At 29.7% G+C, this 20214-nt stretch overlaps 1 protein-coding gene across 1 annotated transcript in view; it reads right to left on the bottom strand.

Moving 5' to 3' along the window:
- The window catches only part of LOC129960550 (ras-related protein Rab-22A-like), a 61310-nt gene that overhangs the window by 14817 nt on the left and 26279 nt on the right, over positions 1-20214 (bottom strand). Inside the window, exons 2-4 of the mRNA XM_056074037.1 lie at positions 12487-12580; positions 5338-5407; positions 4381-4474 (exon numbers count right to left, since the gene is read on the bottom strand). Coding sequence (XP_055930012.1) covers positions 4381-4474; positions 5338-5407; positions 12487-12580 — 258 coding nt within the window. The remainder of the gene's footprint in view (positions 1-4380; positions 4475-5337; positions 5408-12486; positions 12581-20214) is intronic.

Genomic DNA, 20214 nt, shown 5'->3' with positions numbered 1-20214 from the left:
GAATCCATGGAATTCTGTCGCCTTATTAATATGTAACAAATAAAGTATATATCATATGATCATCATATAAGTTGATGTTAAGAAGTTGAATAATACTTCCTGCGTGGATTTTTCAAATAAACTCCAGCTCAAATTTTTCTTTATTTGATATGATTATCTGTTTCATAATAGCACTTGCGGAAGTGTATTTGAAACAGGAGGATTTAATTTATGCCATGCCTTCAGATTTAATAAGACGCATATTCAGACGCCTTCAGATTTAAGATTGTTAAGACGTGAGCGTGAATGTCTTGTGTTTTCGTGTTTGTGTGAAATGGGATCATTAAAGAAATGTTCCCGTAAGCATACGTCCACTTGCTTCCATTGCATGGATCAGAATGATCTTCATTCCACCACAGTATAAGGAACAAATTAATTTCCATAAGGAAACATCAAAAAAATTGAAGGTGGTTTAAAAATTTAATGTGAAAATTATGTTATATTAAATTAGCAACCTTGATAAAAATTCTTGATTTGAACTTGTAATTCTTCTGCCGCCATATTTGAAAAATTATTAATCTATAATAGAATTTTCGATGAATAGCTTTCGGTTTATTATCAAATACGTAACTAAACTTTTCACGCAAACTAAATTCTCGAAAATGAAACAACAGAATGTCAAATAATATTTATTGAGTACATTTTTTTTATAAACTACAGTTCAAATGTGTTGGTTCTCGACAAGATTATAAGTTACACCAGAAAATTACCTATCAAAATGCTTTTAATTGTAAAAAAAAAAAAAAATATTAAAAGCAAAAAACTTAATATAAAAACAAAAACCAAATGCTTTCACAAATAGTTTACAATAAAAAAAGGACTGAAAATTTATATCTCAAAATTTTTCAACTATCATTGTGAAACTTAATACTTAGGCAGTAGAAAAATTTCCAAAATATACAGCCGTTAATGTCTGAATGAACATTTCTTGGTTACATTTTCAAATAAATAATTTCTTAAAGTTTATATTGGTGTATACATTTTTATCTCATTTGTAAACTTTTGGTTTTTCTTTCAAATAATAAAAAATGTACCGGAATACAAATGCGAAATGCAAGAGGAAACAGTTACCAAACGTCTTAATAAATTATTCATTTGAAAATTAACTGAAGAAATTTGTCATAGTTTCTCATTTGAAAACAAGGCATATGATTCATAGATTTTCAAAAGACTACTAAAATGTACAACCGATGTCGAATATATCAGATCAAATGTTTCCAGTCGAATTTTTATAGTAGTCATCTCTGAAATTGACATTAATTAATATATGCGGAATAATTTTATTCTTAGATTTAAAAAAAAAACCTTATTATGCAAAAAATAGAACAGGAGCACAAACAGTTGCGCCAAACAATCAGAAAATATTTACAAATCAATTTTTAATTAAATCTACTCAAGAGGAACTATTGAAATTTCATAAGACACAGTGTGGTGCTTAATAAACTATCAAAGGGTCTCAGTAATTTTCAATCCCTGATGTAGTTAGTAAAATTTTTTATTTCAGTTTGCTGCTATTTAATACTAAATTCTTAAATTAAAAACTGACCTTGCGACACAGAAAAATTGAATAAAAATATAAGGCAAAATTACAGAGCAAATTTTTAACGGAACAGTTTATAAGAATGATTTTAGAGATTAGTTTAATATTTCTCATCTGATAATATGGCAAGTGATATTAATAAATCAAACGAATTCTTCGAGTAAATCTTTCAGCTAAAGTGTTTTCGAAAGTTTCCTTTAATTGAACTCCTCATTTGTTCTAAGACTCAAAAGATATATTGTAGCATAGAAAAACGTGGCATATATACAAAGTAACAGTCATCAAAAGCCTTCAAGAACACTTTATATGAAAATCGACACTGAAAGTCTTCCCAGATGCCAGCGTAATACTTGATTCATGAACTGTTGCGATGAAACCAGAAAGTGAATCCTAGCCCATAACTGATGCTCTGCAATAAAGAGAACAATATCCAAAACATGGGTCTTTTCCTTTCATTATGCTTCCTCGATGACTAGAGACCTTTACAACTTCTAGAAAATACCTCGCTCTTCGCATAAGTTATATGACACGCAGTGTGGCGACAGAACAACAGGAGAAAGGATTCAAGAATAGAATTATAAAATCTGAAAACACAATTCTCTTGCGTCACAAGAAGCCATAAAGAGAATACGAATTCTCTGGAATATCATAATTGGTTGACATTTCTTACTTAGTCTCGTAAAATTTTTCGCGATTAATACAGGTATTAAAATCATAAATCGCGATGACATTAAAGAATGAAGGAGGAATCACATGTTTTTAGTCACTTGGGAAAATCTGGAAAACATGCTGAGTATGTAAGGCAGTTGCTAATTAAAGTCAGTGATATTTTATGTATGCAAGCGAAGATGCGCAAACCTTATAACTCTCCACATGAAAATTTATGTCTTCACAAGAAAAATTGGTTTTATATATCTAATTATTTTCCCAAGAATCAGTTGGAAACAGAAATGCTATTTTCTTCCAAAAATTGAATTCAGAAACTTAGGCTCTGCATCAGATAAGGGAGAATGTTATACCTTTGACCGATTTTCAATATTAATTTTTTTTTGGGGGGGGGGGGCTTTGTATGAAAGCTCAAAATTCTATTTCGAATTCTGATCTTGACTCTGCTCAGTTTTGCATTTATTACATGTTTTTAAAACCATAATTTTCAAACTTAACATTTTTAATTATTTTTTAAAAACCTTACATGTGGTCCATCGTATAATATAGTTGTGCATACAGAACATAATTGAGGAAATGAATTTTATTCATTTAAAATGTTAAGATATTTATTTTTATTTAAATCTCAAGTTTTTGTTTGTTAAATAAAAACATGTTATTTACAAGAGTTCGTAATTTTTTAAAGGTTCATTTCCTTTAAAAATATACTCATTATGTTGCGATTTAATAAATGAAAAAATCTTTACTGAACTTTATAATTAAAAAAAAAATCACTACTTTTAGAATTCACTTTTTTTTCTTAGCCTTTTTTGTTAAAGCATTAGATTCCATTTTGAGTGCTTTTTTATGTTTCTTTAATTCTTATTGTTATTGAGGGGGGGGGGCATATTTGATTTCTTTTTCTGTAAGACTGTTTTTTAGGACTTTCTGTGATAATTTTCTATTTAACTTTTGATTTTGAGCTTTACGACCTTTGAAAAGCCTTTAAAAATAAAATAAAGGTTATAATAAAGTATTTCATTTTCAACGCTAATAACATTCTCATCTCATCTCAGTTTCTAGTAACAATAAATTTATATACAATAATTCCAAGAATTATTTGTGTACAGCCAGTCATAATTAAGCTTCAAATATGTATGACCTCCATAGCTAAAAGAAACCAATTAAATTTAAAATGCATACATTTTTGCTTACAGGATTAAAGTTACTTGATGAATTACTTAATATATCAAAAACTTTTTTTTTTTTTTTTGCAAATGCAGTATACGAAAAATTATAATTACTTATAGTATATATTATACATTTAAAACTTTTGATGTTATTATTTTTCATGCAATGTGTCCCTAAAATTTCAAAATTATCTGCTGAATCGGTTTTTTTCTTTTTTTTTGTGCTTTTTAAAACATATTACATATAAAAATGTTTTCTTCGAGTTTCTTGCATTCGTCTATGAAATGCTCCAGGAGTTTTAATATTCAAGGTTTCTTTCATTCTATTTTTTATTGTTATTCTCGCTTTACTTAGTAACTTTAAATGTTCCCATAGTATTGCCTAAAAATTGATCTTAAAACCACTGATGCATATGAATATCATATTCGTTTATGTAACATTCGGGCGCCTTACTATTTCACACCTTGACTTTTATTATACATCTTTATCCCTATTGTAACCTTGACCGTGCATTCTTAAAGCTAGTAAAAAATCCATTCTTTCCAAAAGACAATGCCCAAAGTGTAGTCTGGTGCATAAATTACGCACATTTTTTCATAATATTTCATCTCTTCTGTTAAATAATTCAAAGCTTTTTCATTTGCTGTATAATTTTTTTGTTGCTAGACATTTTATAAGTCTGTTTCGTGCTTGCTACGAGTAAACTTAATTTTTATTTTATCGTTAAATAATAGTAAAGAAATTCTTCAGAAATATAATGAATTAATTATAATGCAATATAAGCTAAATAAAATTTCAGAAAAAGTAAGACGCACTTGTTCAAAATTCACTTTAATTCTAAGATATCGATGAACATTTTGTATATTAAATTAGTTAATATTAGCTAATTTAAATCTCTTACGATATGAAAGGAAATTGATTTTGAAATTGTGAAACTCATTCGTTTCTTTGATATCAATACTTACTGTCTATCCATCGTTGAAGGGAATGAAATGTTTTTTCTGATGTCAAATCGAAAACACATAGAGCAGCTTTAGCTTCTCGGTAATAAATAGGAGCCTAAAAATGAAAAAAAAATGAGAAACATTTAAATACCCTATTTAATAATGGTGTTAAATGTTGAAAAATTAGAAGTAATAAATTTGAGATGTGTATAACCATGAACAAATATATATCAGCACTGCAGAAATTGTAACTCTAACTTTAGCATTTCTCCCAAAGTGATTAATTCAAAGCTTATCTTTATCGCTTACAATTGTACGTGGTTTGTCTAGATATTATTTTTATAACTAGTTTTTTTAATAAAGTAAAAGCAAAAGAAATTGAGGTTACTTTTGATAGGCATGTAACATGCAATTTGGCAGCTGACTTTCAAATTAGTTATTCATAATAACTGATGATGAATTTTCTAGAACTGATAATCACTTGTTATATTTTTTCAAGGACTTTCGTAATCTATCCCTAAGGTACTGTATCGCATCCGCCTTCATTGTTTGTACGGACGCTTCGATAACATTTTTTTGAATTATCGTTATTTAAAGATGAATATTTTTGAGACTATGATTTGAGGCCTATCTTAGTGGTTTAAAAGAAATCTTTGTTTTCAACTTTTTTTCCGATTACTTTTGAATGATTTTTCTGAATATTCATATACTAAAATTGAGAGATATTTGACTAAATTGGCCAAAATTTCAACATTTGGTAATCTTCGACTCTTTCATCTCAAAGCTCATAATGCATTCTTTAGCATTCTTACTTTTATAAAATATTGCAACGCTCAAACTGGAAGGCACTATGACTACAGAATATAACGAAGATCCCATCACAATCAAATAATTTTATATCATGTCTCCTTTCAGGAATCCTTTATCAGATTTTTCTAAAGGTTTTAAAGAATACTTTCATTTGCTGTAATCACTTACCATACATCGAAGCTTTTCCTCTCCAGAAATATCTAGAATTTCAAGATTCAACGATTTTTCTCTGAAAAGGCTACAAAGGAAAAGGTTTGAATAACTACAAAGGTTTGAATAACTTCCCAATGAACATCTTCTTAATTAAAATTATTTCTTATTGCTGTTTAGTTTATTGACTGATTTTGTTGAATTAACAATATGTTTTTTTTTCTGTTAAAGAAAAATAATCTTCATTCACAAAAAATGGAATAATGTCAAAATCTTATAAAATGATTTAAAAAACTGACTCTGCCAAAGTCCGCAGAAATCACTTATACATTTCTTGCAAACTCAAAAGACGCATTTTTATAATAATCCACTTAAAAAAAAACACAACTACAGCAGATAATTTTTTCATAATTATGCTATGAACATTTTAACGTTCCATTAAATTGGTTTATATGTTTAACGTGCTGAAAGCTGCTTATTCCTACATAAGTGAATCTCTAAAAAAAATCAAATATCTACAGACTTATATTTGCAGTACAATTTTATGATGAATGTTTGAGTAAGTTTTCGTATTAATTTATATGCGAGATCATAAAAACAAAATATCGTGTATATATCTACAAGGTATCCTGAAAAAAGTTGAATAAGCTTTTATTTCCTGAATTACTGCGATTAGACATCCAATTGCAAAGTTTCATTATATAAGGCATTCAAATGTATGAAAATGTTATGGAGTGACAACATAAAGTTACAAAAATTGTTTTTATACGCCCTAATAGCGAAAAAGTGTCAATGGGTAAAATAATTTTCTTATAATCATATCGATAAGATACAAATTTTCATGTTTCTATTTATAAAATTTATGAGATATTAAAAGGCAAATTCAATGATTTAGACCATTTTTCCATACCTCTGACCAATATTAGAACGAGATTTTCATCCCAATTTTCAGGGATAATATACATGTCATGAAAGATTATTAAAAAGGCAAAATCAAAAGAATAAAAACGCATTCTTCGACATCTATACAAAGTTGCATTCTTTTAACAATACTTAAGTATATAAGCCAGTTCATCATTTATAACATAAAGACAGGCTTTTTTAATTTCTCGGCAAAGATCTACGGAGCAATTCATTCTTTAGCTCAGACATAAGGCCAATCAAAACTAACTGAAAATTTCAGTAAAACAAATAACTCTAAATCTGTACGCTTCCGGAACCGTAGATAATAATATACTTAATGGCGCATCTCGCACCAATGGAAGCTTGCAAACCACTCACGAAATGCACTTAATAATTTCGCAATCTTTTGGGTTGATCTCCCGATATCTGATATGGAATTTGTCTCATAGGTCTAATGTTCTGTGAAAGTACCATAAAGGATAGAAAAAGATAGATAAATAATAATTTAGGAGCTGTTGCAAACTCAAATTACTGAGTTTCTTTATGACTTGCCTTCAGTACATCTGTGTTCTGTGATATTCCAATTTAAATAGTGTAGCATATGAGAAACTTTTCGTTGCAAAATTTCCTGTACAGAATAATTGGGTTATGATTCTCAAACTATATGATTATAAAACTCAGAATGATCTCTGTTGTCTGACCAATTTTCAATAAATTTCTTTTTACAGGACTTCCTAATAGACAAGGTAAACAGCTCGCCGCCAAGTAATGTTAACAATCTACGATACAACTCATGCATATTCTACGTAAGCAGATGTCAGACCTGTGAAATGTTAAAAATCTTCTACAAAAACATCCATCCTATACAAAGACATTATACCCTGCTACCAAAGGCGGGCACACATTGCTGCAATCACTGACATGTAATAATTCATGTACATGTTTTCCTTTTACACAATAACTGCTATTCACCTGCTGCGATAAAAACCAAAATAAGCATAATGGAATAGTCTTACTCATCAGGTATTCACTTTATAGTTTTGAAAAAGTTAATGCCATGGTCATTTTTTATCGCCTTTGTAACAATATCACAAGAAAATAAATGCCATTTACCTTTATAAACACTGAAGCAGCTGCTATTCTAATTAAAGTGAGTGCAAGTGAAAAAATTTCCTTAATATTACACTATCTAGAAACAGATGAACAAACTTGGAATGTAAACCTTGAAAGACCATGAAAAGATTGAAATTATGAGTGCAAAAGTATTTAAATAAAACAATTCAAACGCAAATTACAAAATAAGAACCAAGAACAAGAGGTCCAATAAAAAAGTGATACAAATTTAAACATTTCTCATTTCAAACAGTAAAGTTATCAAGTATGTCATTGTTCTTTATATATAACTGATTCTTCTTCCTTTTTTGTTATAATTCTCAAAATTATCCACTTAAGTTTTATAGTCTATATATTAGAACAAAAACTCGACTATCTCTTTAAAAATTCGAGATCTTATAGTTTGATAATTGTTTTACATAATAATAATAATAATAAGACGGGTTATGTATTCAAAGTTAAGAAATTAGCGCTCATCAGTATACAGAACCACTTTAACGAGAAAAATTAGAGTAAGTTCAAATCTTCTGAAAGAAAAGATATGTGTTTTCAAAGAAAGTCTTGGATAATATTTTATTTGTAATGGTTTACCATTAACATTAATCAAAGGTATGAGGAATTTTAAAACTTTTACATGAGTTTTTAAGCTCTTATTGATAGATATGATCATTCAGACTTCAAACTGATAATTCAAGATTACCAAATTTATATCTATTGTCTATTAAAACACAGTAAATAAGTTATAATATAAATTGCTTTCGATTTGAAACAGAGCAATATTCTATAAAAGTTTTTTTGAATGAAAAAGATTGAGCAAGATATTTTAAAATGAAAGTAATTCATATTGTTTTTCGAACAGATTCAAGATTAGCGCGTTAAATTTCAACAAATCAGCCTTTCTCTATTATGCAAGAGTTTCGGCAATTTCAAACGGGGAAATAAATAATAAAGAGGTATTTTTTATAAAATTCATGAAATCATGAGAAAATTGAGTCCTCTGCAATGACGTTCATTTATTTTTCATAAATTTCCTGCGAAAATGTTTTCAGTAAATGCTTTTGAAAATTTGAAGAAAAATATTTTAGGCAGTAACAAAAAGCAAACGATTTTAATGAGTGATTGCACTTTCCCGCAAACTTGATGTAAATGTCAACAACGTACATTATGAAATAAAACGAAACTGTATAGATTTTAAGAAAGTGCTTCATCACTGGCTGTTGGCAATATGGTACAGATTTATTGAACACGTTTCATTCAAGGTTAATGTTCAGATAACCTTCGGAAACAATGACATCTAAATATTTCTTCAAAATGACATTTAGCTATGTAAAATGAGTAGAATTTAAAGCGCTGTTTTCAAGAACTGCCTTTTCTTGGGAATATTTACACAAGTCATAAGTAAAAAGGCGCTTCTATTTTTTCTCCGTTTTCTTTCAGAAAAATGTTGAAAATATGTCAACTTTGCTGAAAAATGAAATAGAGAGAATCCTTAATAGAACCTGTTATACTTTTTGGTATGAAATTCTTTATCTATACAGGTCACGATTTGATTTGTTTGCTTGGTTAATTAGACATTGTTTTTCCGTAGATTTTCATGGATTATTCCTTACAGCATCATTTGCATTAAAACTAAACCAAAGACAAAACTACGTCCAAATTATATGTGCCAGAAATGTTTAGAAAGATTGCATACGATGATTTACACTTTTTTTCTTTTTGAAGGGAAAAGCTGTAGCATTTTAAATGAAATTTATTTATATAAACGAAACTATGCCTAATTTATTTTTCCCATTTTAATCTGAAATTCCCCATATTCTTACATGATTCCCGAAATTTTCTGTTTTGATAAACATACATGATTATAATGTGTCTTGAAGCTTAAATTATAAGTTTTACTTTGTTGCTGCAATAAATCGATAAGAAATTTGATTCCAAACCATGAAAAATTCGAATGTGTACTTAATGAAGCTATCTATCAAATATGAACAAGGTTGACCCTACAGGTGTGAAGAAATTATGCATTATAGAAGAGTACATTATCGCAGACATTTTAATCTACTAATGTATCAAAGAACCAGATGATGCATAGACATTCGTTGATTATCTTGCACCTTAAATAGTAAATAATAAATTAATATTAGCTAGAGAGATGCAAAAGAGGTACTGTGTTTCGAATAATTTACACACCTGAATTTTTCTCGATGTTATAAATAAATTTAGTTTCCTCATTTTACAATAACAAAAAGAAATAATATATACGTTTTTATTTTGAATTCGGAAACACTTCTCAACAATTATTTGATAAAATTCTTTTTATTCATTCAAACAGCACAATTCATTATTGTGTTGTAAATATTCTGTTAAAAATGCATATTTAGTTCATTTAAGCAAAAGTGTGATCGACTACTTTTTTAATAAAAATGGATGAATGAAAAAAGAAATATTTCAAGAAAAAAAGAAATCAAATATATATAAAAGAAATAAAAAAATAAGCAGATTTTTGTTCTTGAAGTCCAAAATGAGTAGGTTTTGATAGGAAATGAAAGTAACCGTGAAGAGTTTGGTATAAGCTGACTCAGTTTTGAAGCAATGTGGGTATGTCTCAACAAAGTGGTATCATAGAAGTGAGCCAAACGCAAATCATTGTATTTAGATATACAGCCGCAAACAAACCAAATGTCTCCTAATATCATTTCCAGACGAGAGAAAACGGTTTGGGAATTGTAAGGTGGATGGTATCCTGAGTTCTCAACAATAAAATGCAAGGATTGTCATTTTAGACTAACATCTAAAGAAATCTTTCTTTAATGAAGCTTTCTTTCTTTGAACACCACTCTTTTTCAAATGGTATCTTGAAGATTCTTAGCTTCAATCTAAATCAACCTAGAGCAACGGTTTCCAATCAACTCCCTAGTACTGATAGGGTTCAATTGGATGAATGAAGAATGAAAATTGATGTTTGGAAATTGAATTCTAAATGTAATGCCCTTTATTCATTGCAAAAGAAATCTTATATTCTTCATGATAGTACTTATGAGACCGTTCAGTGAAATCCCTTATATAAATATGTATGCAGTCGATAGGAATAAACAAAAAAGAAATGTTAAGACGACAACTTTTCTTGAGATAATAGTTTTACGAGAAGTGATCAGTAATATGATAAATGCTTTTAAGACTAAATGTCAATATTGAAACAGGTATCTTGAAAAAGAAAAAGCTTGACGTTCGTTGATATCTTTGGTTGCTTCATTTCTTAATCTTTTTAAGCATTTAGAAAAGCATGCACACTTGCAAAGTATTTAGAAAAACGAGAAATCGATACGAAAAAATTGTGTTCATTCTAAAATTAAATATAAAGATGCTAAAATTTCCCAATATTTGAAACAACATCCTGCTCAAGAATAATTACCATAATCTAGAGGGCGATTCAAATGGATTTCGATAATCTTTATCGGTAAATTAGATATATAAACACAAATCAATTTTAAATCGGAACATAGTATAGTCAATGTAGTCAAGAAAAAGCGCCTTATGTGTTTGGTGTAAGGCTTTTCTTGGCTTAAGTTAATTGGGCAACATGAGCCATCATTATTCCAATCAAAGACGTTCCGAAAGTGTGATGGAGACGGCAGATGTGCTTTTAATTCTAAACCGACAGGTGTGCTTTTAATTTATGTGGCAGCAAATAAATAAAAGCAAGCAGTCGTGAGTTTGTATACGGAACGATTTCAATGTACAAGCTGAACTCTTCGAGTAATTGTAGAGTAATTGGTTTATATGAAGATAGATCTTATGTAATTAGCATTCATTTTGTAGAGTTATCTGATGTTTCTAGTTTCTTTTGGAAAGTTATGGTACATCTTATTGCCTAATAATCTTGTTTCATGATCTATAATTAAATGAATTTATTATTGGTTCTATGTATAACTCTTCCAAGAATTTCTGCCTGTACGCTCGGATGTAAAACTGAGTTTTCGGTATGTCTGACTTTAAGCATTCTCCAATATATATTTGAAAGAATAAGCAAAATTTCATGATATTTGTATATCGTAGACTAAACATCTGAGAATCACAAATATTTTAGGAAGTTCAATAGGGTTTTCATTCATATTATGCTTTATGAAGTTTCTCCCCTCTTGCTGCATCTCAACTAATTCTCAGGATTTCTTTAGTTTTGAACTATTTATAATTAAACTACATTCTTGGAACATGTTTGTTTGTTTAATTTATTAATATTTAATTTTAAAGCTACTCTATTGAAAAGGAGTGTCTTTCTCTTTGGATAACACATCGTTCAGCCAGGATCAGAATCCATACAATACAACACCTCTTTTCTAATCATTCCAAATTTAAAACATATCAACTTCTTTATTTTTAAAATGCAGTATGTTTTCTATCTTGGGTTTTGCTAAATACTGTTCAACTTATTTTATCAATGCAATACAAATGTTGAAAATAGTGCTCTTCTCTTTTTTTTCTTACTTACAGATTTCATTTCTTACAGATAATTTCTTTACTGTCAGATTAAGTAATCCTTCTCCTAAAATTGGAAGTTAAATACTATACAGTAAAGTTAATCCTCCAGTACTCAGAGAGTTCAATAAAAATGGGTAACAAAATCATAGTTTAGAAATATTTACTATAGATATTAAATTTAGAATAAATATTTATACAATAATTAGTATAACATATTAATACATATTAATTATTTTATTAATTGATATACAATATTTAATTTATACAATTATTTATAATATAATAAATTAGAAATAAAAAAAAACATAATTTTTAAAAAAATGTATTTATAAAATAAAGTCTTAAATTTTGCAATGAAATATACATTATTTTTTGCCAAAAGCAGATAAACATACATTTTTGAAGAAATATCATAGGAGTGAATATTTCGTATAGTGGTTTAGAGAATTTTATTGCTAGCTACTTTAAAAAATTTTAAATTCTAGCTGCTTTTCTCAAATAACCAGTATCATTTTTTGTTTAAATGGTTAACGCTGAAATTGCACATTTCAAAATATATTATAAGACACTTTAAAAATCCTATTTAGAGAAAAATACGATAAACCTAATTTTTAGCTTTTTTACTGTTATAAGTAAAGATTAGTAATGAATTTTATTAATAAAAAGTATTCTTACACATTACAGCTCACAAATGTTGTGCCTGATGGGCATCTTTGAGACGATAAAGCAGCAGCATCGATACGAGCTGTAATTGAAGTTTTTCCAACACCTGAAAATATGGCATGCATGAATATATGGAAAAAAATCATCTCAAAAAATGCTCTTCTTAACTTATAATTATCATGATAAGTGATTATCTTTTTAAAAAATCATTGGTCACGATGAATTTTTAGACAATGCTTATATGGAATTTTGAATGAAGGTAAATTTGTAGTATGAAGTTATTGTAAATAAATAAATATGTGACAAATCGTTTTATAAGAGCAGCTGTTGAGTATTTAAAGTATATACGATTCAATCTCAGCTCTTTTCTTCCTTTTTTCGACGCATTCAGAGTAAACGAGCGAATTCATTTCTCATGCAGTGTCGAATGTACTTAATAAAAATTCCAATTGGCTTTTCCCAGAAATAGAACGTGTCACGTCGGTTCCTTTTCAGTTTATCCTCTATGACGATCTTACTAGAAATACATATGTATTTAATCAAAATATGACAATTATTTTTCGATGAAACTAAAGAATATAGGAATACAACAAACATGATTACGAATTCTATACTTTCCTTGTCCTCATATTTACATATCGGTGTATAACAGAAATATGAAAATTCCTTACTCATGAGATTAAAGAAATGGGAATAAAATAAATATAATATGGAATTCTAAACTTTCCTTGCTTAAAAATCATAATCTTCGCATATTGTGGAGGTAAATTTATTTTATTTAGAATTCTTTAAAGAAAAATACCAGATCTATTGGGTTGGCAACTAAGTAATTGCGGATTTTTTTTAGAAAATCAAAGACAATTTTTTCATGGAACTAAATAACTTTATTCTGTAATGTATTGCCCATTTTGATCAATGACCTTTTGCCATCTTTCAGGCAGCATCATAATCCCACGTTCATAAAACTTCTGGTTTATATTAGCAAAAAACTGAATCAGGTACGATTTGACATCATCATCATTATTGAAATTTTTAAGATCGAAACAAAAAGTAATCAGATGGTGCAAGGTCAGGACTATATGGTGGATGTGGCAAAACATCCCAACCAAGCCCCAATAATTTTTGCCGAGTGACCAAAGATGTGTGTGGCCTTGCATTGTCATGATGGAATACAACACCTTTTCGATTTGTCAATTCGGGCCGCTTTTCTTCAACTGCATTGTTTAATTTCGTTAGTTATTCAATGTTGACATCAGAATTGATCGTTCGGTTGGGTGGTAAGAGTTAAAAGTAGACAATTCCTTTGTAATCCCATCAAACTGATAACAAAACCTTCTTTTGATGAATATCAGCTTTTGATGTTGTTTGAGTTGGTTCACCTGGCCTGATCCACGATCTTTTCCGCTTGATATTGTTGTAAACAACCCCTTTTTCATCGCCAGTTATCAGTCGTTTTAAAAATGGATCATTTTCATTACGTTTCTTTAGCAAATCGCAGTTGTTAATGCGTTGCGTTAAATGCGTTTCTTTCAGTTCGTGAGGAACCCATGTATCGAGTTTTTGAACATAGCCAAGTTGTTTTAAGTGATTTTTAATGCATGTATGTGATACATGAAGCTTCTCTGCAATCTCACGTGTTGTACTGTGACGATTCGAATCGATTATTGCTTTGATTAGGTCATCATCAACTTCAACTGGACGACCAGAGCGTTTTTCATCTTTGAGTGAAAAATCATCAGAACGAAATTTGGCGAACCAATTTTGACACTGCCGTTCTTTTAAGGCTTCGTCACCATAAACAGCACATAACTTTTTATGAGCTTGCGATGCGTTTTTCCCTTTGTGGAAATAAAAAAGCAAAATATGACGAAAATGTTCCTTTTGATTTTCCATTTTTCAACGAACGCCAAACGAAAACTAAGAAACCGATCAAAAAACTTTTTTTACTGATTGACAGCTGAATTGCCATCTATCAAATAACAAAATGTGTTTTACATTTGTACTACGTCTGCAAACCTAAAAATTCAACTGAAGCCATCTATGAGTGAAATCCGAAATTACTTAGTTGCCAACCCAATAATAAGATCATCAGATGTTAGTAATGTACATTTTAGAACATGGGAAAAAGATTGGGGTAAAGTGAGTGGCAAAAGTGAACAATAGAAGAAAGGTCAATAGTCTCTACATAAATTATTCCTAGTCCGAATGTATATTAACTATGGAGAGATACTAAATTTTGTCATTAAATACCCCAATATTAACTTAATTAATGTACATAAAGAACAACAATTCATTTGACCAACTGTTTCTTTCCTTATTCATAATTCGCTACTCTGTTTCTTTATTTCATCATTCGTTTGGGAATATTCTGGAATGTGTGCCACGGAGACTTGAAGCTTTTTTATTTCTCTGCCTATGTTTACTTGACTTATTCCAAGCTATATTTGAATACTAAAAAATGGTACTAAAGAATTCGAATAAGAATTTCCAAAAATTTATTAACCGAATTGAAAAACCCATTTACAACCATAAAAATAAAAAGCGCACTCCATTTCAATGAGGAAAAACATAGTATTTCGGAGCAGCGTGCCTTTTTTAAGAAAGTTATGAAATATTCACTTAGAGGAATACATTGATTCGTAAATATAGCCCTAGAAATTATTTACTGCTGCAGAATAAGGCAACTGTGTGTTTTATGTTTCACGAATTTCATCTCGAGTGGATTTCTTCTCCTTTCAATGAATTCTACCGCTTACTATTGAAATTCATCTGCTTAAATCTTCGCTGCTTAATGATTGAGTATAAGTATGAAGTTTATAATTAAGGCTTTTTTTTAATAATTTTCAAAGGTTCTCTGGTGAAACCTAAATAATAAAAACAGATAAAACTTTAACTAAAGTAAAAATTTCGTAAAATAAAAGCAAAATCTTCCGTCAAAAGATGCTCAAAATAAAATTTATCTCATAAAAAAATGGAAGCATTTGAGTATAGAAAACGCTTTCAAAATTAAATAAGGGTCAGGGTAATAGATGCAGATTGAGTATAGTTTGAATGTTTCTGGAAAAAGAGAACTACAGTAGCACAGCTCTCAGAATTAAAACCGAGTTCTAATTAAGAATTTATAAAATGGAGAAATCAAAGAAAACATCCCTCACATAAAATGAAAGCAAATTCTTAATGCTGTACATACCTAATGGAAAAATGTAATAATAAATAAATTTGATCTTGATATTAAAAAAAAACAACCATACGATTCAGTTCTCTCCGACTCCGAAAAATTATTTTTGGAGTTATTGCTGTTAGTATAAATGTGAAAACGATCATTCAAGAATGAAAGGATCCAACTGAATCATTTTTAACTTAATAGGCAGTCTTTTCTCACTTGATCAATGGTCAACTTTTTAATAGTTCATAGCGTGTGATGTTATTCACTTTGTTTATTATGAAGGGGTCTCTGAATCCCACAAATTACAAAAGTCATTCATAGCATCTAAAAGTGAAAGTTCTTAAAGATCCTGAAATATGCCATTTCGTTTTTTTTTTTATTTCTTATTTTTATTTATTTATTATGTTTTACTTTCTCATATAAAGAAAGTGTTGTACTCGAGATTTTGACGAATCTCCACTCTTTAGACCTCCCTGAATTAAAAAAAAAACACATTTTTGTCTATCTGTGAACGCGATACTCAAAAAAGACTTTGAGCTAGACGGCTGAAATTTGGTATACGGAATTACGAATAAAGTGATAGATGTCTACCAAATTTTGAATGAAGTTTGTCTGTCTAGTTGTTCGAGTACGCGTGAAGAGCAAACTTTCTGTCGATCTGTACATTCGCATGCATGTAAACGGATTAACTGCAATGATTTAAATCGACGAAACTCAATATGTTATTTCATGATTACAATTGTACTTTCGTGTCAATCAGTCAGCAGAAAAGCTGACAAATGACATATTAGATTCAGTAAAAATGCTAGGTACACGCCAAAGATCTGTATTTCGTCGCCATCGTTCACTAGCAAGATATTCGCATCCTTATACAAAGCCCCCAATTTTATGGGGATAAGACCTTTATTGGAGAGGAATTTTCTGGCAGCACGACGGAAATTATTTTATCCAAGATATTAGCATCAAAATTATAAATGCAACGAAGTCAATTCATGATCCATGCTAGAGGAGCGGAAGCAATGTGGAATCAAATGTTTATCTTGTAGGAGAATGGGACATTGCAGCAGTTGGCATCGTGCTGTTTGCTGCACGCGCATTTATAATAGGGTAGGAATGATTTAACGTCTTTATATCTGTTCAAGATTTTAAGTACATTGAAAGAACAATTAAGTCCAATGGTGCACCAATGGAAATTTTTTGCGGTGATAATGTAAAATTATCGCATCCAAAAGAGATTGGCGATTTTTCGAGTATATATCTAAGAATTTTTAACCGTTGTTTCTATTATATAAGATTTTTTTTAACTATTGTTGAAGCATTTGACAATAGATATTTCGATCAGATTTCTTACTATGAATAAACAAAAAGAATTGCTCTGACCATCTTGATTTGAAGTTTGGAGTTGAAAGATTTTATTCAATAATGATCCGGAAACCATAGTGAAGAACTTTATTAGTTTTGGTCTAACTTAATTTACATTAATTTTTTTTCTCTTCTCTCACGAAAATTTTTTATTGAAAAGCTTACAATTTTTCTCAAGTCGAAAGTTACATTTCACTTTAACAAAAAGAAAATAAAAAACAATAATAGAGAGAAAGAAAATAATACGGACTTCCGCTTCTATCTCTTTTCACACTAGTAAAGGCCAAACAAACCAGACAACAAATGAAAATTTTCTTTTGTCCTTGCTTTTAATTATGGGATTCATTTTGGATTTCCGACTACTAACCGTACATTAATGGTTGGAGGCCTAACGGTTGGAGGTTGGTCTTCGCTAAGGCAGTTTTACAGGGATCATAATCATGCAGACCAGAAAGAGAGTCACTGCTATTATGTTATAGTGATAAACATTTTCACATTAAAATGCTAGGAAAGGCGGATAAATGTAGAGGGTTAATAAGTAATCTTAAATGTAAAATGAGTATCCGTTTACAGATCATATTAAAGGTTGATATTTTCAATTATTCATGCGTTTCTAAATTACATTTTTCCCGTTTATTTCAGCAATATTGTTTCCTGTACTGTTAAGTAGTATTAAAAAAAGAAACAAAAATATTTTTGCGCAAATAATCTTATAATATAATTTATACAGCAAAACTGTTTTCTTATATGTATTAGATCTATGCCAAGCTTTTATGCATAGAAAAACATGTACATTTGAAAGTTTTATAAATTGAACACATTTTACCTGCTAGCGAACATATTTTAAAAACATGAGAATCAAAATGATTTTTACAAATTTTTAAGATTACATCATTTATCTAAATATGATATTACAAGATGGATTTTGTTCAAAATCGTTCAAGTATTTTTAAAGCTGGCTATAAACAGTACAAAAAAAATTACAAGCGAACAAGAGAAAAAAGAGAAAAAAACGAACTTAATTTTTTGAATTAAAGGTAATGTATCAATGTGAAAAGAAATTTAATTAAGCATAGCTTTATGAAATATGCTTTGATTAGTGAATTAATCATCAGAACTTTTTTGATTTCGATTATTTTTAACATTTTAGTTTTAACCCTAAAGGTCATGCTATATAATATAATACGAGAATAAACCGGGATGTCAGCCCACTTCAAAAACGAAATATATTTTTACAATTTTATTATGCCTTATAATTTGTTATAACTCCAATAGAGATTATGTGAAACATTTTAAAAATCATTAAAAATTAGTAACAAATCAATTAAAAAATAAACTTTTTGATCAAAAGACCTGGGATTGCGGATTTCTACGAGAATTTCTTATATATATATTTGTGATAACAGAATGACGTCCTGATTGGAGAGCTGAGCTGTTTCCACCCTTCTCACCAGCTCGACGGACTCGACCAGAGTTAATGAGTTGGTCGACGGACCCGATATAAGACGACTAACAAACTGCTCTAAAAAAGAATTTAACTTTAATGACGATGAAAAACTGTGTTTTTATTATCTTTTTTACTTTATTTTTATTTTCATTTCATATATTCAAATCTGTAAAATATTTTACATTAATTAAATATCTACAACGCAATAATCGTGTCTATTGCCGCCAGCCATCCCCCGCATATTAAATCCGATTATAATTCAAATTATGTAGTTTTAATTTGAAAACTGAGCAATGTCACTTATTTTGGAAATAAATAAAGTGCATAAATCTAGGAAACATTCTATATTTGGTAGTTAATACATGAAAATTCTATTTCACAGTGCTTTTGATATGTTTTTTTCACAATTCATATAAACAAATTTTGATTTTTTTTTTTTGAACACATGTTCTTTCATTTAACTTAATTTTCTTTTCTTTGTTTGTCTCTCATCAAGTGTATATTCGTTGAATATCTTCTGTTTCCTTTTTCTGAGCTTCTTTAGAAGGGGTTTTGTCGATAGCAAGATTCTTCAATGTATAACGGAGATATTTAAAATAGAAAGCTTACCAACTTCATCATAGGAACTACCGTCTAAAGAGATGCACTGTTCCTGTTATTCAGACTGATTATCTCCTCATTCTTCTTCTATATAATCATCACCCAACGAAACCTCTTCTAATACTTATTAAGTCTTATTTTTTCTTGAATATACTTTAAAAGATTAAAAGACAGGTTGAAGCTATTCAATTGCCGTGGTTTACACTATAAGACAGAGCGATGGAGTGTGTAAGTACACCCCTTTCTGTAAACCACAATATTCCTCGGAATTCATCGTTTCCAAGTAAGGGTTGCAGAGCATGACCTTAAAGGCAGCTACTCATAGACGTGCAACATTTTTGCTGAAAACCGTAACACTTTAATGTGAGTATAAGCACTGAAAAATTCATTTAACACGATTTGAAACGAACATTTCAGAATTGCTTAAGAACTTATTTTGGTTCCAAAAAGAGAGATTTGCTAACTTGATTAGTTCAATGAAAAACTGAAGCATACCGATTCATTAATATTAAAGACGACGGCGTTAGTAAAGCATACATTTATTCTTCACAACAAGTAGATGTACAAACATATAAGTAATTTTAGAATAACAATAAAACAAGGTGATGCCACTCAAGCTAAAATAATTATACAGAATTGTTTGCTTGCTTGCTTGCCGCAATATCCTCCCCACCCTGGTCAACCTCCAGAGGTATGACCAGTTCAATTGGACGGGTAATCTCCTTTCCTTTGACACGAAGGATGCAGGTTCGAATTCTTCCGTCCCGGCCATCGATTAATTTCACTACGAGAGCTTTCTTCCACATTTGTCGTGGGCGTAGATCTTCTTGTAATAGAACCAAGTCTCCTACTCGTACTCGTGGTGATTGCTTTACATTCCCTACTTGATGAAATGTACGTAACTCCAAAAGATATTCTTTGGACCATCTTTTCCAAAATGTATCCAGTAAGTCTTGCTGTTGCCTGTAAATATTTGTGAGCTTGTCATTTCTAGACTCGGGTCCGGATGGGACAGTGGTCAACTGTCGACCAGTTAGGAAAGGAGCTGGGGTCAAAGCTTCCTCTGTATCATTCTCACCACGCTCATAAATCAAAGGTCTGCTGTTGAGTGAGGCTTCTATTCCCACTAATACGGTGGTTAAGGCTTCCTCATCTAGTAATGGGC

The sequence above is a fragment of the Argiope bruennichi genome, chromosome X2, assembly GCF_947563725.1.
Source record: "Argiope bruennichi chromosome X2, qqArgBrue1.1, whole genome shotgun sequence".
Classification (NCBI taxonomy): domain Eukaryota; kingdom Metazoa; phylum Arthropoda; class Arachnida; order Araneae; family Araneidae; genus Argiope; species Argiope bruennichi.
Note: the sequence above shows the minus strand (reverse complement) of the source record. Positions and strands in the feature narration are given on the sequence as shown.